The 22,597-nt window shown below is 41.3% G+C and overlaps 1 protein-coding gene across 2 annotated transcripts in view; it reads right to left on the reverse strand.

Annotated features, from left to right (window-relative positions):
* The window catches only part of PRIMA1 (proline rich membrane anchor 1), a 72,158-nt gene that overhangs the window by 30,704 nt on the left and 18,857 nt on the right, over nucleotides 1-22,597 (reverse strand). For both annotated transcript variants that reach the window (XM_020802200.3, XM_020802201.3), the window contains exon 3: nucleotides 22,232-22,379. In XM_020802200.3, coding sequence (XP_020657859.1) covers nucleotides 22,232-22,379 — 148 coding nt within the window. The remainder of the gene's footprint in view (nucleotides 1-22,231; nucleotides 22,380-22,597) is intronic.

Here is a 22,597-nt window from a genome sequence, read left to right on the forward strand (position 1 = left end):
AGGGAAATCGCCCTAGAGGGAGACCACAGCTGCGATACAAGGACATCTGCAAGCGGGATCTGAAGGCCTTAGGAATAGACCTCAACAGATGGGAAACTCTGACATCTGATCGTTCAGCCTGGAGGCAGGCAGTACATCACGGCCTCTCCCAATTTGAAGAGACCCTTGTCCAGCAGGCTGAGGCAAAGAGGAAGTCACAAAGGAAGCAAAACCAGGGAGCTGGACAGGGGACAGATTGGATTTGTCTCCAGTGTGGAAGGGATTGTCACTCTCGAATTGGCCTCCTCAGCCACACTAGACGCTGTTCCAAGTCCTCCATACAGAGCACGATACCATAGTCTTTCGAGACTGAAGGATGCCTACATGCAAAAAAAAGCAGTATTGGAATGTGATTCATAAATCACACAAAAGTGGGAATGGTTACAAAAGGGATGACATTGGCAAAGTGAAACATTAGCAAACTGTTGTGGGGGAAAGTGTGTGTGTGTGTGTGTGTGTGTGTGTGTGTGTGTGTGTGTGTGTGTGTGTGTGCGTGCGTGTGCGTGCGTGTGTGTGCACGCGTGTGCATGCCCACAAGCACCTTTGGGAGGCCACCCCATTCTGTTTAATTTCATGGGTACCGATGGGGGCTTTTCTCCTTTGGCAAGGTGATTCTCGGTTTTTAAAAAAAATTTATGTCGTGCCCTCCCCCCGGCTTGGTGCTCCCTCCCTTCTCTGCTTCTTCGTCCTGCTGGTGGTGGTGGTGGTGGTAGTGAAGAAGGAGCCGGAAGGGGTCGTGGCTGGTGAGGAGGCCTCACACACCCCTCCTCCTCCTCGGAGCCCCAGCTGGGCTCAGGAAACTCCTGGGTGGCTTCCTCAGGCTCCTGCTCTGCTTGATGGAAAATCTGATGCGGCCCAGCCTCACCCAGACTCTGCCTCCAGCAGCCCCCAGGTAAATTGAGTTTGCGACCCCTGCTATAGAGCATGAGAACATGGGATAATAAGAGGAAACTGGACCTTCTGTTGAGTGGATCTAGCTTCTACATGACACAGAGAGTTTCCCTTTTCGCTTTTAAGGCAACCTCTCTTAGGAAGAAAGAGGAAGAAAAATAATGTGTCAGAGGCATAATTGGATGTCTATTTGAGAATGAAGATTTGATGAAATCTTGTATGTCTGATTTAGTGACTCTGAAATCCATCCATTCACTCATGGGCTGGGAGTCTGGTTTTTTATATACAGTATTATGTACAGTGTATTTGAAATGGTTTGAAGACCTCTTCAATAAACGTTATTCTAATTCTAATTCTATCACGCAGGTGTGCATGATCTCTGCATCATGGTCCTATGTGATTCATCATTGTTCCCTGAGTGACTCAAAAACAATGTCTCCCATAACCCAGATAATCAGTGGATACTGGGGAAAACACAGCTGTTCTGGGATAACGGGTTGGGGCTGCAAGTCTCTCCAAATTTACAGTGAACCTATTTCTAAGATTACTTTTATTTTCAGTAGCAGCAGCAGCAGTGCAGAAAGTGTTCTCAGCTGAGATTGCTAGAAGTGATGGCTTTCATTAGCATTCCTGTATCAATTCAAACCATTAATTGTTATGTGCTGTCAAGTCCAAACCAACTTATAGCTATCCTAATAGGACTTTCCAGGTAAGTGAGATATTTAAAAAGTGGTTTTATCAATTCCACACCCCTAGAGAGTTCCCATGGCTCAGCAGGGAACTGAACTCAGGCCTCCTAAGACCTAGTTCATCACTCTATCCACTATATCACACTGGGTCCAATTCAAATCAGAATCATGAACAAAACAATATCAACAGGCACTCTGAAAGAGCAATTCACAATGCAAGACCCAGCTTCTTTCATAGGCTGTGGTTGCTCCCAGGCTCATAGAAACTCTGGCTTCATGACAATCTACTCTCTTCAGAACATAACCACTTAAAGAAAACACCACATGTATATATTAACTTGTCAAACAACAAAGACATTAATTTTGGCATCTCTAGTACCTACTGTACAGAGATATAGGTGCAATGCCGCAGCAAATCTGGAGTCATTAATTTTAAAAGTGCACTGGTGTTATTTCTCTTGGCTTATTAATCAGTAACACCCCCGACCCAGAAGGATCTAAAAATAAATATAATGAATGATACATGGAGTTGCATTCACCACTTCAAAAGGATAAATATTATACTGTACAAGCAAAAGGGGCCAGATTAACAAACCCCTGGTGACAGAACCTCACAGTTCACAAAAGACACACTTTCAGGATAATCGGGGGCAAAATCTTGCTCCAGGGGAAAAAAATAAGCATACAATCACAATCTGAAAAGATGGTGGCAAAGAAACAATATTCTCCATAATAGCTACGTGCCAAAAACTTTCCCAAGCTGTAGTTCTGGCCCGCAGGATGAATTTCTGTTTATACTGTTGCCTACACTGTGCTCTCCATGTCATTTTTCTATTTTTTTCATATATATTTTTTAATGCTAGAATCTGCCTCTAAAAATTGAGGCTAAAAGGCAGTGTATGAATCGTTTTAAAAAACCAAGTAGGGTTGTTTTAAATGAACAAAATAACATTCGTTTCCCTGCTGCATTGGATATTACGCAGACCAGCTCTCCCCACCCCACATCCCAGTAGCTCTGGTCACATACAGGCAAAGTGTTTTGAGCCACGTGTCAAACAGGGAATATTGTTACACTAATTATTTAGAAATGCATGGAATGATATCGAGGCTGACAAGCTGTGGGAGCTGAAGACAGTAAGCAGACTTCGTATCCTCAACATGCTGAGGCAAGCTCGTTTTGTCCAGTTTAAGAGATGGATGATGTAAGCTGTCATCTTTTTCTTTGCTCTTCAGAAAGCAGTTATCTGCTCAGTCTGGAATATGGTAAATGCCTGGGTTAGAGCAGAAGTGCACTGCAACCCTCATGTTCCTACAGAGCAATCCTGCTAAAAGCTTCACATGCTTTGTACAGAGTACACTGAATGCTCAATACGTTCAGAAGATACAGTACACTAGTAGGGAAGCAAGGACAAAATCAAGTTCTCTCAAATAAATTACAGTTTTTTTCTCTTAAAAACTTACAAGGTCAAGACTGAGAGTACAACTGCAGAGCCCCAGGGCTTTGGAAAAAAAGAATGCAAGCCACAATTACTTTTCTCACTTGTGTCAAGCCCAGAACTAGGTATTCTAACAGCCATGCTTTTATTTAAAGTGTCGTCACTGTGCTTGCTCAACAGGGGTGCCAGTTCTCTGTTACGTTGCATGCCATCAAGTTGGAACAGTGACCCTAATAGGGCTTTCCCCCCCATCTGGAGATTTTTTCCCTCCACCATTAGGGCTTCTATGTTTTTGGAACTAAACGCATCTGCACCTGTTTAGGTGGTGTGACAGCTTGAGCCAATGTGGAGGAGGCTGAAGCCCTTGTATCATTGAAGCTGATACAGCAGCAGTAAGAGGGGCATGACAATGAGGAAACTAGCTGTCATTTGAATCTTCTCCTCTCCAGACTTGGTTCCTGGGTATTTCTTTCTAAGGTTTGTTATTCTATAGTAGGGCTGGACTTTTAAAACAGTCGGGAAATGGCTGGGACAGAGAAGGAAATGTTAAGGCAGCTCTGCTTTGACCATGCCTCTTGCAAATCTCAAAAAGCTGGAGCACAACTACTTTAACAAGCTGGAAACAAGGCTGACAGAAAATCAAAAACTTCTTCCTGTCTGTTTGCTGATTCTTTGCCCCCCCCCCACAACTCCTTTAGTCATCTGGCTATAGAGCTATAGATTTCCACATATCTAGATAAATATACAGTATCTTCAGGCCTTTGAACAGAAAAAAAGAAGTAATCTTGTTTTTCTATTTTAATACTGCTACTAGTTCTGTTTATTGTATCATACAATTTTAGGCTCCCTAATTTTAGACAGTTTCCTTTTAATTTATATTTCTTATTCTCAAGTGGATCATAAAGCTAGCCTCCTTCTTGCTGTCTTTTTGCAGGCGGGCAATGGCCTTTCTCTTCAGGCAGGTGTTTTCTCAATAACTGCTGCGTAAGGAAGGGGTTCTTAAAAATGAGTCTGAGAGTTTTTAATGGATTTTTAAAACAATGGTTTTAAACTATTTTTATTCACTAGTTTTTAATTTAATAGCTAATTCTTTTTAAAAATTGTAATAATTTTTAGGATTCAATATTATTTGTTTCAATATTGCAAGCCACCTTGAACTGTTGGGAGGGCAAGGGGGAGTATAAACAAACAAATAAACTGCTCTGACAACATTTATTCATTCATTCATGACACCTTTTTCTCCATAAGGGACCCAAGGTGGATCACAACTACTAAAACTATTTTTAAAAAAATCAACAGTTTTAAAATACCATATGAATATCATATTAAAAACAATTAAACATATATCAAGATTTTTAAAAATTTAAACACATTTTTAAAATATGTAAAATTAACAAAAACAAAAACAGAATTCCTGAGACACTTACCGTATTGCTTAAAACCCTGCCTGAAAAGGAAGGTTTTTGCCTGAAAAGAGAAAAACAAGAGGGAGGTGGCCAACCTGGCTTCTTGAGGTATCATATTCCAAAGCCTGGGAACAGCCACTGAGAAGGCGCTCTCTCGTGTCTTCACCAAATGAACTTGGGACGGTGAAAAGCCTCCCACCAAAATCTTATGAACCAAGAAGGTTCAATTGCGGTGATACGACCCTTCACACAGCCTGGACCCAAGCAGTATAGGGCTTTATAGGCATAACTAGCCCTTCGAATTGGGTCCGGGAACAGACTGGCAGCCAGAGAAGCTGCTCAGCAATCTGTCAGCAGCATTCCGAACCAGCTGAAGTTTCCGAGCACTCTTCATAGGCAGCCCAATAGAACGCTTTGCAGTAATCAATAAAAACAATATGAAACAGAAATAGAAAGCCACAGCACATACAGCTTTAACATAGGGGCAAGGGAAATCTAACTGACTAGATGTTGGTGGACTACAACAACCCCAACAACCTTAGGTAGATGTATTCACGAAGGCTTTCACGGCCGGGATCTAATGGTTGTTGTGGGTTTTTCATGCTCTTTGGCGTGTTCTGAAGGTTGTTCTTTTAACGTTTTGCCAGTCTCTGTGGCCGGCATCTTCAGAGCACAGAGAGTGCTGTCCTCTGAAGATGCCGGCCACAGAGACTGACGAAACGTTAGGAAGAACAACCTTCAGAACATGGCCAAAGAGCACGAAAAACCCACAACAACCAACCCTAGGTAGCATATCACATAGTGACAAATGGTGATTGCTGCAGTGCATGTACGTATACTAACTAGACAGAGATGTTGACGAATGTTTTAGCTTGCCTTGTAGAAACTCCTCATATTCCCATGAAATTCTTCAGATATTTTCCCAGAAAAAAAAGTCACTTTTTTTCCTTAGCCTGAAATGCGGGGATCTTAACTCTTTCTTTCTGGTGTTTAAATGATTCTAGTCTTACTTCTTAACTCTTGTCTAGCAGAGGACAACTATTATTTAAAAAAAACTGCTACCAGGGCAACTCGTTTGTGTAGGGACTAGAGAGCAATCAGGACAATAGTTTATATTTTGTTTCCAAGGGCTAGGCTTGTGCCAATTAAGATATATTTATTAAACTGTCAGAGTGAAGAACTGTTCTGTCCTCACCAAGGCCAGGAGAGTCTGCTGATTGCTTTGGACAGATATCAGAAGCATGTGACTCGTCAATAACTTCTCTGAAGCATCTGACCCTTTAGTCAGTTGAGAGAGTGGCATGAACAAATAAGATAATATTCTTTGTTTTTTTTTTAATTGAAACATTTAATACCCAAATGGATATTAAATGGATACACCAAAAATGAATGCTCTGTAAAAAGATAACTATGGAATTCTCTGTGTTATTTGATAGAGGTTAAATGAGTTAGGAAAGTACTGTAGCTTAAAAAGCAGAGACATCACCTTGCCGACAAAGGTCCGCACAATCAAAGCTATGATTTTTCCAGTAGCGATGTATGGAAGTGAGAGCTGAACCATAAAGAAGGCTGACTGCTGAAGAATTGATACTTTTGAATTGTGGTGCTGGAGGAGACTCTTGAGAGTCCCCTGGACTGCAAGGAGAACAAACCTATCCATTCTGAAGGAAATCAACCCTGAGTGCTCACTGGAAGGACAGATCCTGAAGCTCCAATACTTTGGAGCTCAGGCTCCAATACTTTGGCCATCTCATGAGAAGAGAAGACTCCCTGGAAAAGACCCTGGTGCTGGGAAAGTGTGAAGGCAAGAGGAGAAGGGGACGAGAGGACAAGATGGTTGGACAGTGTCATTGAAGCTGCCAACATGAATTTGACCAAACTCCGGGAGGCAGTGGAAGACAGGAGGGCCTGGCGTGCTCTGGTCCATGGGGTCACGAAGAGTCGGACACGACTAAACGACTAAACAACAACAACTACCTGTAAAGCAAGAGCTTGGGAGTTCGATTCCCCACTATATCTTCTATGACTACAGTCACCCTGTGTGGCGTTGGGCAAGCTACATAGCCCCAGGGTGCCCCCAGAAGGGAATCATTTGTGAGTATTCTATACCTGTAAAACCCTGGAAAGGGTAGCCATAAGTCAGAATTGACTTGATGGCACATGTTTATTATTGTTACGGGCAAAGGGCAGAATCCTCCCATTTATACTGAACACAGAGGGAAAACACACCAGTCCCTTCCTGACATTCTCCACAAATCAAACACAACTTCTGAATATGCTCTATGTTTGCACAGCTATACCTCAACAGATGCCTATATGATATCAGGAACCTTCAATATACCCGTGCCAGGGATGTTGCAGCATCAAAAGGTCTCAGGTTGAGAGCCCACAATATTTATAGATTCCATGGGGTCAGGAAGTAAGGAATGCAGGTTTTCATTGGGAGGAGCTGAAGTTATGTCACATATTGTGGTAGTGAGGCCTTTGACCTTCAAAGGTGCTACAACATCAGGACCACAGGAGGGATATAGCAGAAGAAGAAACAGGAAGAAGAGAGAGAGTTGAAAAGTCACAAAGCAATACTCAAAAATGCACCCAACAAATACCGACTTAAAAGTTTTATTAGCTTATAGAAAGAAGTGCTTATATTATCTTAAACATTCTACTTCAGCATTCTGAGTCTTTGCATTCTATGACATCACAGCAGCACAGGATATGTAGGCCTTCAATTATCTCATTACTTCCTTCAATGTCATGATTCTTGTAGAAATAACTGCCTGAAATGTCAGACCTGAAACTAAAGCTTCCGTTTACTATTCAACAAGTAAATATAAAACAAAGCTCATTGGAAGGCAAGACATGGTGCTGAGAGAAAATCTATGTTCTGCAGAAATACCTCTCACTTCTTAAGGAAGCTCTAACTCTAACACCCTACTAACCTGAGCGCCCAGTTTGTGTCTCAATCTAAAGCCAAAGAGATCCTCCAGATTTGCATATCAGCTCCAGTTAGGAAAACAGGAAGAAACGTCAGGCAGGTAGAACAAGATTGGATTTTTAGTGAGAAGATTATTTTGGAGGCACTAAGGAAACAGCCCAGAGAAATAGAAGGAAAAGGCAGAACAAACATGGCTGGAAAAAAATAAGGGCCAAATGAAAGGTAGGAGAGGCAGCCTTAAGGAAATGAAAGACTGGGGAAGGGAGGTGGAAAAAGGTTGGGATACTGTGGGGTAGTGGATAGAGTGATGGACTGGGATACTGGAGACCAAGGTTTGAATCCCCATTTGGCCATGGAATCTCACTGGAGATGTGGAACTGGTTAAAATACTGGTTAAACTACTTGTTAAACTACTTGTTAAATACTCCATTTGCTTTGAAAGCCATATCAGGGTCACTACAAGGTTTCAACTTGACAACACTTAACTAAATACAATATCTACACCTGTACCTCCTTCACAGATGGCTGCCTTGTCGTGGTGAAGGGGCTTGAGTAATTCAGAGAAGCTATGGGCTATGCAGTGCAGGGACACCCAAGACGGACAGGACATAGTGGAGAGGTCCGACTAAACGCGATCCACCTGGAGCAGGAACTGGCAAGCCACTCCAGTATCTTTGCCAAGAAAACTCCATGGACAGAAACAAAAGGCTAAAAGATATGACGCTGGAAGATGAGCCCCTCAGGTCGGAAGGCGTCCAACATGCTACTGAGGAAGAGCGGAGGACAAGTACAATGAGCTCCAGAGCTAATGAAGTGGTTGGGCCAAAGCCGATAGGACGCTCAGCTGCGGACGCAACTGAAAATGAAAGGAAAGTCCAATGCTGCAAAGAAAAATATTGCACAGGAACCTGGAATGTAAGATCTATGAACCTTGGTAAGCTGGATGTGGTCAAACAGGAGATGGCAAGAATAAACATTGACATCCTGGGCGTCAGTGAACTAAAATGGACGGGAATGGGCAAATTCAAGTGAGACAATTATCATATCTACTATTGTGGGCAAGAATATTGTTGGCCATTTCATGGGAAGAGAAGACTCCCAGGAAAAGATCCTGATGTTGGGAAAGAGTGAAGGCAAGAGTAGAAGGGGACGACAGAGGACAAGATGGTTAGAGAGTGTCATCGAAGCTACCAACATGAATTTGACCCAACTCCAGGAGGCAATGGAAGACAAGAGGGCCTGGTGTGCTCTAATTCATGGAGTCACGAAGAGTTGGACACGACTTAACGACAAAACAACAACACCTGTACACTGCAAATGTCTGTTAGGATACAGTACCAGACCAGCAAAGGCTACTTTCCTCCCATCAGCAATTCTGAAATGGCACCTTAAAATATTTATGAAGCTACACAATATACAATAAAATAGAATGGATAAAAAATAAATGATTTTTAAAAGCAAACTGATACAAATCACAATTTCAATCATTTGTTATTTAAATCATCAAAAATCAGAATTTAAATAAAATTGTGATTTAAATCCATCCTGAAATCAATTAATTCTTCCCTTGACATTTAGTTTTCGGTCATTCCATGAAAAAGTTATGTCAGAATGCCTTGAAAATGGCATAAAATGTCCTTAAATTATCCATTTTTAAACCAAGTACCTGTTATGTTACATCTAAAAATAATTTTGCAGCAACTAGTTTGCTGAAAATACTGCCCAAACATACCTCAAAATCAGGTAACTTGTAATTTGTTATTTCCAAATTCTAGACTGGAAAGACTGAATTTAAAGTTCCCATTCACTGAGTAAACTTGACCTTGGATGAGTCATGCTTTCTCAAACTGGCCCACTTCACATGTTTGCAATGATAAAATGGGGAGGAAAACAATGTACTGTACCTTTTGCTCCTTGGAGAAAACAAAGGATAAAAATATACAAAAGGAGTGAATGAATGAATGAAATGATGTGCAAAGGAAGTTGGGAGTAAGGGCAGGTCAAGAACTCAAGGAAACACAGATTTTTCAAGTTTACATCCAACAGGTTCTGGTACATTTAACATTAGGAGGAAAATTCCTGAAGTTGTACATTTATTTATTTATTTATTTATTTATTTATTTATTTATTTATTTATTTATTTATTTATTTGTTTGTTTGTTTGTTTGTTTGTTTGTTTGTTTGTTCACCTTGTCCATCTAGCAGTCAAGCCACTACTCTGGGCGGCTTAAAATAAAACAACACCATAAAATAAAATTCAACAATAGACACCTATTTAAAACATCAAACAAAGGGGAAAAACAATCCTATATTAACAATATATAAAAATCAGTACAAAAATAATAGTGAAATTCTCCCTTCTAGGCACAATTCTTCTATGGTGGATATAAAAAGGTTTACACACCCCTGTTAAAATGTCAAGTGATGTAAAAAAAATTAAGACAAAAATAAATCATTTCAGTACTTTTTCCACCTTTGATGAGACCTAGAGACCTATGAACTAACTGTACAACTCAGTTGAACAACAAAATAAATCTTTTAGGTGAAGGGAAGTATAAATAAAAAACTGAAATAAAATGGTTGCATCTGTGTGCACACCCTTAATACTCTGTCGAAGTACCTTTTGATTTTATTATAGCACTCAGAATTTTTTGGTGGGAGTCTATCAGCATGGCACATCTTGACTTGGCAACATTTGCCCACTCTTCTTTGCAAAAATGCTCCAAATCTGTCAGATTGCAAGGGCGTCCCTTGTGTACAGCCCTCTTCAGATCACCCCACAGATATTCAATCAGATTCAGGACTGGGCTCTGGCTGGGCCATTCAAAACGTTCTTCTTCTGGTGAAGCCATTCCTTTGTTGATTTGGATGTATGCTTTGGGTCGTTGTCATGCTGAAAGATGAAGTTCCTCCTCATGTTCAGCTTTCTGGCAGAAGTCTGATGGTTTTGTGCAATACTGACTGGTATTTGGAACTTTTCATAATTCCCTCTAGCTTGACTAAGGTCCCTGTCCCAGCTGAAGAAAAACCATGCCACCACCATGCTTCACTGTGGGTATGGTGTTCTTTTGGTGATGTGCAGTGTTGTTTTTGCGCCAAACAGATCTTTTGGAATTAGGGCCAAAAAATTCAACCTTGGTTTCATCAGACCATAACACTTTTCCTGCATGCTTTTGGGAGACTTCAGATGAGTTTTTGCAAAATTTAGCTGGGCCTGGATGCTTTTCTTCATAAGAAAAGGCTTCCGTCTTGCCACTCTACCCCATAGCCCAGACATATGAAGAATATGGGAGGTGGCTGTCACATGTACCACACAGCCAGTAATTGCCAGATATTCCTGCTGCTCCTTTAATGTTGCTGTAGGCCTCTTGGCAGCCTTCCTGACCAATTTTCTTCTAGTCTTTTCATCAATTTTGCAGGGATGTCCAGTTCTTGGTAATGTCACTGTCGTGCGATATTTTCTCCACTTGATGATGACTGTCTTCACTGTGTTCTATGGCATATCTAATGCCTTGGAAATTCTTTTGTACCCTTCTCCTGACTGATACCTTTTAACAACAAGATCCCTCTGATGCTTTCTTTGGAAGCTCTCTGGGGACCATGGCTTTTACTGTAGGATGTGACTAAGAAAATGTCATGAAAGACCTACTAGCACAGCTGATCTTTATTTGGGATTCCTCAGAGGCACTTTAAATGATGGCAGGGGTGTACTGACTCCTACTTAACATGAGCTTGAATGTGACAGTTTACTGCTGAATGTGATTGTTTACTACATCCCCGTTACAAGGACATCTGCAAGCGGGATCTGAAGGCCTTAGGAATGGACCTCAACAGATGGGAAACCTTGACGTCTGAGCGTTCAGCCTGGAGGCAGGCGGTGCATCATGGCCTCTCCCAATATGAAGAGACACTTGTACAGCAGACCGAGGCAAAGAGGCAGTCCCGAAACAGGCAAAACCAGGGAGCTGGACAGGGGACAGATTTGATTTGTCTCCAGTGTGGAAGGGATTGTCACTCTCGCATTGGCCTTCTCAGCCACACAAGACACTGTTCCAAGACCTCCATACAGAGCACGATACCATAATCTCTCGAGACTGAAGGATGCCTACACTACATCCCCAGTTATAAGAAGGGTGTGCACACAGATGCAACCATATTATTTGAGTGTTTTATTTTTACTTCCCTCCATCTAAAATATTTCACTTTGTTGTTCAACTGAGTTGTTCAGTTTATAGGTCTCATTAAAGGTGGAAAAAGTTCTGAAATGATTTATCTTTGTCTCTTTTTTTTACATCACAGACACTTGACATATTAACAGGGGTGTGTAAACCTTTTATATCCACTGTAGGCACAGCCCACAGACTAATACTAATAAATGGGTATAATGGCAGTCTTGAAAAAACCATGCCATTTCAATTTTCCTTCTTGAACTTCTAGCAAACACTACCAGTTACACAAATTGAACTGTACACTTTGTGCTGGCATGGATGCCAAGTAATTACTCTGTTACTTCTGTTGTGGCTTCTTCTTCTTCTTTTTTAAGATGGCATTTGGCCAAGTACAAATCACTAACAAATTAGGTCCATTCTTGTGGCACAGACTCAAAACCTTCAGTTCCAGAGATAAAAAAGATTACCTTCTGGGGGAAAAACAAAACAAACAATATAGTAGAAGTAGAAGCAGATTAAGAGTGCTAGCTAAGGTTCCCTCGAAGCCGGGCATGCAGACAACTCCGCATCCTCTGTGCAGCTCTCTCCCTCCTACACACAATGATAGCATTTGGTTCCGGTCATGACGGAACTTTGTGCATGAGGGGGGCAGAAGCTGCACAAGAGAGAGACAGAGCCCCACCTAGCAGGGCTGAAAATTAGAAGGCACGCTGATCCTAGCCCATCATGATAATTCTGTTTGGACTATAGTTATTTTTATTATTATGTTTATTATATTAACTGAGAACTGGCTTTGCTGAGTTCACAAGGCTATAAAGAACTAAACAAGATATATATCAAGAAGAGACACTTTACACAGCTAAGCTGTATGAGAAGAAGCCTGAAGCTTAAATGAACCGTACCTGCTTCCCTGGTGTGACCATAAGGAAAAGCATCAGTTTCCACTTTCTAAATGAATATGATTTCTTGTTGCCACCAATGCAAGAAATGATGGTTAGCTGTGAACAATGCAGGGTTGTAAACCATAGCTTGATCCTGGCATAGCTGAACAAATGCCTAGCATTCAGCAACAAGATACTAGTTCAGTGGTTCTCAACCAGTTGTACATACTGTACATCACTGTAGGATGTTGAATTAAGTCTGTTACTAATTACTAACAATTACTCATTGATTAGCTGAACTACATGAAAATACCTCATATGGGGAATACTACTGCATCACTATTTTGACGCCCTTCCAGGCTCCTTTCCTCCCTCTTTCCATCTCTATTCATTCCAGGTTCCTTTCCTCTCCCTTTCCATCTCCACCCCTTCAAAACATCTTTCCAATCCCTCTCCTTTTCCCACCCCTTTTATACTCTTTTCCGTGCCCGAAAAACACAGTAATCTATGCACCTGGGTAGATGGGGCTCATTAGCCTTGGAAGGCAGCCCATCTAGGGGAAGGAAAACTCCAATTTCAAACTCTACTGCCACCGATGGAAAAGGCTTCAGGAGTAAACCTTGAGGCAAAATCCAGAGCCGGAGTCCCGGAGGCAATTCTTGACTGTGTACAGTCACACTCTGGCAACTCCTGCGACATCACTGGAATCAGTTGTATTGGCTCTTGGCTTTCCATTGGACTATTTCAGTGAATTGGAGAGGGGGATTTGCTGCTTGGGTAAAGGTCTACCCTCCATATTATTTTACCAAAGCTTCGTGCTCAGGAGAGGACACTCCAGCATCGCATACAGCGTTGAAACAACACAGGAAGTAACAGTTACCAGTTATAAGTCTTTGCTTGACTGGTGTAGAGCTTGACGCCAGGGGCTACTTCCAACAGTGGGAGAGGTCATTGCACCTCCCTAGGTAGCTACCATCCACCTTAAGCTGGGCAACCCCCAGCCAGTAAGGTGCTGCCTCACCATGGTCTGTTAACCTCACGGGGTGCATGGGGTTTAGGGTGAAAGCTGACAAGCACCATGCAACAACCATAAGAAAACTTCTGCCCTAAAGTTGGGCACCTGGAATGTTCAGACAATGACCCTGGCTTTTTTGACGACCTGCAGGAAATAGACAATGCGCGCAAGACAGTGTCATTGACATGGAACTGAGTAGACTGCAGATGGACATTGTTGCCCTGCAAGAGCTGAGATTGCCAGACTTGGGATCTGTCAAAGAAAAAAAAATCTCATTCTTCTGGCAGGGAAAACCATTGAATGAGACCATAGAATATGGTGTTGGCTTTGCAGTCATCTAAATGTCATCTACAACAGAAGTCAAAGACAAATTCTATGAAGATCTGACAGCTACTATCAAAAAAATCCCGGAGAGAGCGCCACTGTTCATTTTTGGAGATTTTAACGCTAGAATTGGTGCTGATCACAATTCTTGGCCCACTTGTCTAGGTTGTTTTGGCATTGGGAAGATCAACGAAAATAGCCAAGGCTTGCTGGAGTTTTGCTGTTATTATGGTCTTTGTGTCAGCAACACATTCTTTAATACGAAGCTTCGACACAGAGTCTCTTGGAGACATCCAAGATCAAAGCATTGGCATCAGATCGATTTGATCCTCACAAGACGTTCTAGCCTTCCTAGAATTACGATCACACACAGTTATCAGAGTTCTGATTGCGATACTGATCACTCCCTGGTGTGAAGTAGAGTAAAACTGCGAGCAAAGAGATGGTATCACATGAAAAAGGAAGGAAGACCACATATTGACATCAGCAAGACTCACGATCAAAGAAAAGTGGAGGAATTTGCCCAAGCGCTTGAGGAAACTCTTCCAGGCCCAGCTGGTGCAAATGCACCTGAACGATGGGGACATTTCAAGAATGCTGTTTATAGTACCACCTTCTCCACATTTGGCAAGAAGGGCTGCCGGTGACACATACCACCAAGTTGTACATCAATTAACATTTGGAAGTGACAGGAAAATAGTGATATATCACTTCCAATTTTTTTTAAATAAAAATTCTGGGACCCCCAGAAACAGGATGGCAAATCCTATACACTATTTAGGGTAGCGGGTGTTACATACAGCACTGATGTTACCTGTCTGTCATGGGTTTGGAGGGAAAGTTCCATCCTATGGGGAGTGGAAGGCGGGACATCAGGAGGAGGGGCTGTACTGTATATATATGTGGAGCGTGTGTGGTGAAGAGACACTGTGAGACACTGTGAGACACTGGGATGTGACGAAGCAGCAGCTGGGAAGAAGAAGCTGTTGTGGGAGTCTGTGTGTCAGACAGGGTACTTCTGTGTGTCAGAGTACCAACCTGATAGGTTCAGGTGTCTGTTGGTTAGCCAGAACTGATAGGTTCAGGGTCTGTGCTTCAAGTTAAGGGTTCTGTGTGAACCAAACTGTGTGTATGTATGAGTGAGAATAAGCCACGTTACTATATTTTATTCACCTGATTGTTTTATTTTTCCTGTGTGTGTTTAAATAAACCTTATTCTTTTTGTTGTTTAAAAATCCATCCCTGGTCTGTGTGACTTCTTATAGGGAATGGTTGGTGGCAGCTTAGTGTAAACGTGTGGCAGATCCCAGTAGGTCTGGGTTTGTCACAGCGGGTACCCAAAGACAGGATGGAAAATGAATACATTTATATGAGATGGTACATGTAGCCTACAGAACTGGCACAAATAGCAAGAAATGTACCAACTCAACTGACAGCCATGTGAATAAGCCCAGCAGTATATACTACATGCCTGCATGTAAAAATGTATTGATTCCTGGAGGGGGCGCAAATGAAACAATTCTTTTAGCATGTGTGATAGAGCCCTATGATTTATTTTATTGGGTGATAACCCATACGGCTCACACAGCTTTGCATGACCAAGGCTGTGTTACTCTTACAGTAAGTTCTAACTGGAAACTAAGAGAGTGAGTTTCTAGGTTATTACTTCATAGGGCCGCCATAAGATGAAAACACATCACAACATGACCCCTAGTAGGCAGAAGCACTTTCTGCTTGCAGGTAGCTCTCTGCATGCACTAAACATACTGGAAAGAGTCTGGAATTTTAGAAATAAAAGGAAAAGGGAAGGTCTACATGTTTGGAAACCTTCTGTCTTCCATCTTTGGGATGTTACAAAGTTTCCTTCCCGGCACTAACCTAATTTCAGTTTTCAAAGCTACGGTATCAATATACAGCATCCTTGACAAATAAATACTGTCACTTGTTCCTTGTTTTACACCCTGTTGTGTGACATAGATACAGAAAAATACTCCTTGGCAAAATGCACAAAAAGAAACAAGAAAAACTTAAAACAGAAGGTAATCCTTTTTTTCCCAAAAGGACGGATCTGCTTCTTTCATTCTCTGCAGTAGCAGTCCTTCAACATATCTTCCTCAATAGGTTTGTTAAACCCTTTTTGTAGCCTTTAACTTTATTTATTTATAAAAGTATTTCTGAATTCCCTTTCAGCACAGAAGGAGTTCCAAGAGGGCTTACAGTTTAAATCTTCAAAATATTTTCAAAAAGCATTTCTGTTTATCAGAGTATTTTTAGGATACAGCTGCACACTCATACAACATTGCCAAATGAAGGTCCTTGAAAGGAACGAGCAGCATAATGTAGATGAGAAATAAAAGTAAACAATAGAAAACAGAACTCTTAAGGAACAGATACAAAGAATGCTGCCAACTGGAATAAATCAGAGCAGTTGCAGCGAAGAGAAAAGTGCAAGCATTTCTGCTATACAACTATCTGATGCTCAAAAATGCATAAGATAATTTCACTTGCACTCCAGAAGGACTGAAGGCGGTCAAATCTGCAAATGAACACATAATAAAAGGCATGCCTTATTGTCCCCTATGTTATAAATATCTTACATTATAGGTAGGACTGTTTTACAGAGCTGGTATCTAGATTCTGTCAATCCACTTCTGTTTATATAGTGCCTCGACTTCTGAAGAGAGGAGATCTCTAGTTTTGCTGTGCCAGAAGCATCCTACTCTGTGTTCGGTGCTTTAAGATTTTCTTTTCATATATAAGCAGACCCCCTCCCCCAACTATAATTTGAGAGATTAATTTGTGAACCTTCTGTAATAAAGAGGCTATGATATAGAGCAGTGGCCCACAATCTCACTGCTTCTCCATCAGATAAAACAATAACAGGTTTTGTGGCATCTTAAAAATGAATGCATTCCAGCAAATAGTTATCTCTGCTTTGCTAACAGCCTGAGCAGTCTGCAAGGCCACATACAAATCACTTTGGACAAGGCTTGTCCCTGATAAGATTAATTGACATAGTTGTCCAAACTGGGTTCTACTGATTCTCTGAAATGCTCAAATATGATTTTCATACTATTCTCAAGCCCATAGAGTAGCCACACATCTGGTCCACCAGCCATGTATCTATGCTAGACACCTGACCTTGATTTTCAAAATGCTTTTGTTCTATTAACAGATATTGTCCAGAACTGTTCAAACAATGCAAAAATCATAGATGCTCTTTCCTGATATTAAAATAATTCAGAAAATACAAAATACAAAGCACACTGCACCGTTAAAGAATGAAGGAGCTTTTAAACCAGAGAAAATTTTAAAACCATATGATAACAAAGATGTTTTAACAGACTGTCTAAGCTAAGCAAAAGAGAGATCTATGGCCCAAGGGCCACATGCATGCATCCATCATGTCTTGGTAGCCTCTCAAGGAAGCTATGAGTTCCTTTGTTCAATTCCCAAGGTACTGTTAATTATCCACTGATTTCATAGAGACCACTAATTCTGACTACAGTGCTTTTCTAACCCAAAATTAGGAAATCTAGTGGGGCTTAGCAAGTGTAGGGGGAAAGGGATCAAAGCACTGCAGGATTGCTTTGATCCCTGCTTTCACCCTTCATGTTAAGCCCTGTGGGGCTTAGCAAAAGGAGGGGGGAAGGGATCCAAGCTATCCCATGACTGCATGATTGTTTTGATCCCTTTCCCCCTTATACAGCCATGGGATTGCTTTCCCCCTCCTTTTGCTAAGCCCCATGGGACTTAGTAAGCAGAGGGGAAAGCAAGGATCAAAGTGATCCTGCAGCACTTTGATCCCTGCTTTTCTTTTGCTAAGGCTTAGCAAGTGGAGGGGAAAACAGGGATCAAAGCCCTGTAGGATCATTTTGATCCCTACTTTCCCCTCTATTTGTTTTTTTCTCTACTCAGCTTACTTCTGTGTATAAAAAGGTAAAGGTTCCCCTGTGTATAAGACGACCCTCAATTTTAGTCTAAAGACTTTAGACAATAGTCGTATACATGGGAAAAATACGGTATTTGTATCAAGATTGCTAGGAAAGAGGACAGAGAGAAGGACCTCCACTCACTTCCCAAGCAATCCTCATCCACTTCCTCCCAGTGACAGGATGGCTGGTGCCTACTGCATTCACATGTATGTGCATGTTATGTGCAGCTTCTGCACTAGCATGACCTGTGGCCTTTGAGGTCAAAAATGTTGTGCATCCCTGGTCTAGGGTGTGAGGACCACCAGCACCTTAAATTTTCACTGAACGTAAAGTGACAGACAGTAACCTTGATCATGGTTTGGTCTAATACCACATACAAGGGAAAAATACTCTTGCTACTGAATTTTATACTTCAAAGGCAGCCCCTTGTAGAGTACATTTAGAAAAAGAAGGGGTCCTATTTTTTAAAAAAATTGAAAGTAAGACAAATAGGGTTTTCACACCAGGAGATGAGAACTGGCATAAGAAATTGGCAATGGGTGCCATAAAATAAATTATTTTCTGCACATATAGTGATATAAGGATTTAAAAAGTCATATTCCTGTCAAAATTGGGAGGTATAAATGGTACACGCTCTGACAAAGTGACTAAGCAGGCAACTGGGCAATTTGCTGTTACAATACAAGGCTTTCTTGTGAAAGCCTTTAATTTTTTATTTGGCTGCGCTTCTGACCTAGTAGGCACCTCTCCCACTGTGCAGTGAGAAAACACCCTACAGACCTCGGTGATGACACAATAAATTGAGATCAAATGCTCTGGCAATTATTATTAATGACACCAATTATTAGGACAATGCTTCCACATTCATGATAGCAAGCAGCTCCAGCTGCCTAACCAGTTAAGCACACACAGAGCTCTTGAATGCCTGGCAACTCCACTATACAGTTTACCCAAATGGTATCTGACTCACACAGTTTATATGGTTTGTTTCATTCCATCTTGAACAGGGCATATACCTTCATCCATCATTAGAGAATATGTGCATGTTTCTTATTCTTTGTGGCTGTGCTGTTAAGTTGAATGTGAAAAATCACTGAAATGAATGAGCTGGCAACAACAACAACAAAAAGGGTTAAATCTGTCCTCGCCGTCCTTCTTTGCAGCCACGTGTTTGATAGCCCTGAAGGCAAGAAGAGTGACTTTTGGGGCCACAGATCTAGGATCTCCCAGAGGATTCTATAAGTTATTGTCTAAAATGGTAAATTTTCCAGCCTCTGGGAGGAATAATGCTCACTGGAGTTTCCACCATTTTAATTCCTGTCCAGAAGGTCTATACTGTGGGCAGGCAGGAAACACAGCCCTCACTCTTACCGGTTTCGTGACAGCACCGCATCCCTCAGCATCACCAATCCTAAAGGAGGGCATTTCAATTCAGCCCCAGAAAAAACAGTAAGGAATTCTTTTATGAACGAATTAAATATGGCAACAGTTTCCAGGTCTGCAGATGCACGGTGCTTTATCTGTAATATTCTTCAGGGTGTTTCCCACACACACACTCCTTTAAGTTACTTTTTTGGATTACAATTTCGGGAATATCAGCTCAGAGTGGAGAATTCTGGGAGCTATAGCAAAGAAACAGTAGTTTCTTTGCTAATACATTAAACAGTATTATCAAATGCATTCGCGAATGCATTAAACAGTAGTTTATTCATGTTTGGGAGGATGCATGAACAGACACACACATAAATACTGAGAACAAAACCTTAACAATGGGGCCCAAAAGGCAAGACATGTCTGAATACATTTGCATTCATAGCTACAGTATATCTATGCAAGAGAAAGACAGAGTGGTCAATTCAAAACAGCAATCACTGGTGATAATGCTGTCTTTCTTACCATACTGATTTGGCACCTAAAAAAACAACATATTATGTTCTGAAGCGGAAAAGATAATTTTAGCTCATTCAATCTGAAATTCAAGATTAACTAAGAAATTATAGTTTAGTAGTTTTACACTGGAGTAACGCTTTTGAGTAGGGATGAGCAAATAATAACTTTTTTAGGCTATAGGTTAGCTTATCCTATCTCTATTTTGAAAAAAAAATTCTTGAAACATGGTGTGCAACTAGATGAGGCAATTTTAGGTAATCTGGGTTGCATTTAAAAGGCTCTTATCTTTGGTGCAGTCTATTTTATCTTGCCCTTGAGGAATCCTCCCATTCACATGGGACATGTTTGTTCTCCCATGAGAAGGATCCAGACTGCTTCAATTTCTCTTCCTTTTGTTAACTGATGCCCCACCCTCAGCTTTTATCATGGCTGTCATTCTGGAGACCACAGCAATTTCTCTTTAAGGTTCCTTAATTTATTAAGTGGCACAGTGCTACAGCAATATATCTACCTAGCATGAGCACACTCTTATATCTGAAATAGTGCTACATCACTTTGGAGAATATTTTTTAAAATGCTCAGAAGAGGAAAATAGAGGAGAGGGTCATACATTATAGGGTTGTCACTGAAGAGAATGTCACCCACAGTTTTATTTGGTAGCAAATATAGTAACCACACAGACTGGAGAATGGAATAATCAGGAGCACTCCCAATTACATCAAATAAACTGCAGCCCTAGTGTTGTGCCAGAAAGGAGCAGAACAGAGGCTTGAGAGATCACTCTTACTTGAAATACATGTGTTCATCAGAAAATACAGCAAACCAAACTCCACCAAAACTGAACCAAATGGCAAGCTATATGAATCCCCCCATTGTTATTTCTGATAGTGAATAACCAAGTGATCTGGCAGACGGACATGTTCTCTCACTGCTTTTCAATGTGGCCTGTTTTGGTGTAAGATTTATGCCCATTTATACTTTTGCATATAGGCTGCTGAAGTAGGCAGAGATCAACAAAAACTCATATTTCAAAGTCTAGAATAGTAGATATTTCTCACTGATGTCTGCATATAATCTAGGCATTCATATTTCCCAGTCCCAAAAAGAAATCTCATCAGATTCTGAATATTATCCTCACAAAATCAGGACAGAAGAAAATACTATTCCTGTGACAAAAAAATTCTAAGCTGTCTACTTCAGAATTACACCCAAGCTTCCCACTAACTTCCCACTTCTTCTCCAGTTTAGTAATTTGCTTCTTCCTTCCTGAGACATATGAGCTTCTTAGGTCCACATTATATTGCTGCTATTGCCATATGTCCATCTGTAGAAGTCATACGGTAAGGAGTATCAAAGATGTGGCCACTGCAGCCCTCCAGATGTTTTGAGCCTACAACTTTTGTTAATCCTGGCCAGCACAGCAAATGATGAGAGATGATGAGACCTGCCATCCAAAAACATCTCGATGGTCACAGTTCTCCAGCATTGGGAGCATCCTACCCAACCAGCACTATATCTTGATCATGTCACATTAGAAGCCATGGTAACCACATGTCCAACTACTACATCTTAATTACAAGAGCCACAAATAATGATTCTGACGTTCCAACTATATTGTAGTAAAAACATCTTCAGATTACAAATTAATGGAAGTTGATCACTCCAGTGCTCGTCTGGGGTTGAGCACAGTTATTTACACAGAGCTAAACTAAATGCTACAAAGTTCATGGCAATATTGTTCTTTCTCTTTCTCAGATATTCAGCATGCACAGTGGTGCCTCACTTAACGAGCACACCGTTTAACAACGAATCTGCATAGCAACACGTTTTTGCGATCGCTAATGTGATCGCATTGTGATGTTTTAGAAAGGGAAAACATCGCATTGCGATGATTGGTAAGCGTTTCGCTTACCGATCTTCGCATTGCGATGTTTTATAAACAGCTGATTGGCGGTTCCAAAATGGCCGCCGGGTCAACAAAATGGCCACCCGCACCGTTTTCGCGCCCTGCCCTCGCTTACTGGGTGGCGAAAATGGCGGCCGGATGGAGGATTCTCTGCATAGCGGCGAGTTTTTCCCCAATAGGAATACATTAAACGGAGTTTAATGCGTTCCTATGGGTTACCCCCCCCCACATAGCGATGAATCCGGATAGCGATGTTAACGGATTAACGTCACTATGTGGGGCACCACTGTACTCATCCATATGTGTACATGCACGCACATATATGATCAGTTGTGTGTGGAAGTGAATTTGTTTGAATGTGTGTAGTGAAAACAAACCCATCTAAATGATGCATCATGAAATACTTAGCACATGTTAATGCAGATCATAAGACAACATTGGAAATGAATGAATGATTAGCTCTGATGCTAATGAGATGCTTTGAGAAAAGAACCATATGGTTTAGAACAAGACGAATTTGTCTGGCTCCTTGGAAGAAATCCCTGTTCAGCGAGCCAAAATATTTTTCATCTTTAGTTAGAATACTTTCCAATCATCCATTAGAAAATTGCAAGTTCAGTAAAATTAGCTCCCCCCCTCCAGTTACACTCTGTCACTCGTAATCTGTCAACCGCCATTTTGGACACAAAGAGAAAAGGTAGCAGTCTCTACTTACGTGAGACCCCAAGCAACCTTGGTGGTGGTGGAGGAGGTGGTGGAGGTGGTAAGGGAGGTGGTCTACACTGACAGATCTGTTGGCAACTATCTGTAACCTTTTCTGCTACAGGCTTGGAGCATGACTTCTGGGGTTCACCATGAGTGATCTGTAAAGGAAAACTAGTGAAATTATTTGCTGATTGCATAACACCTGTTTTAAAACATAAACAAATTGTTAAATGGCATTTCATCCTCAGTTTTCTGCAGACAATATCTATGAATCGAGTTCATAATGTCTGTCCTCAAATCTCTACCCTATGTTCCGTACAACTTCTGGGGCTGGTGCAGGTTCCCTGTTCTTATTTTTAAAGCTCACCACTGCCTT

This window comes from Pogona vitticeps, chromosome 1, assembly GCF_051106095.1.
Source record: "Pogona vitticeps strain Pit_001003342236 chromosome 1, PviZW2.1, whole genome shotgun sequence".
In the NCBI taxonomy this organism is placed as follows: domain Eukaryota; kingdom Metazoa; phylum Chordata; class Lepidosauria; order Squamata; family Agamidae; genus Pogona; species Pogona vitticeps.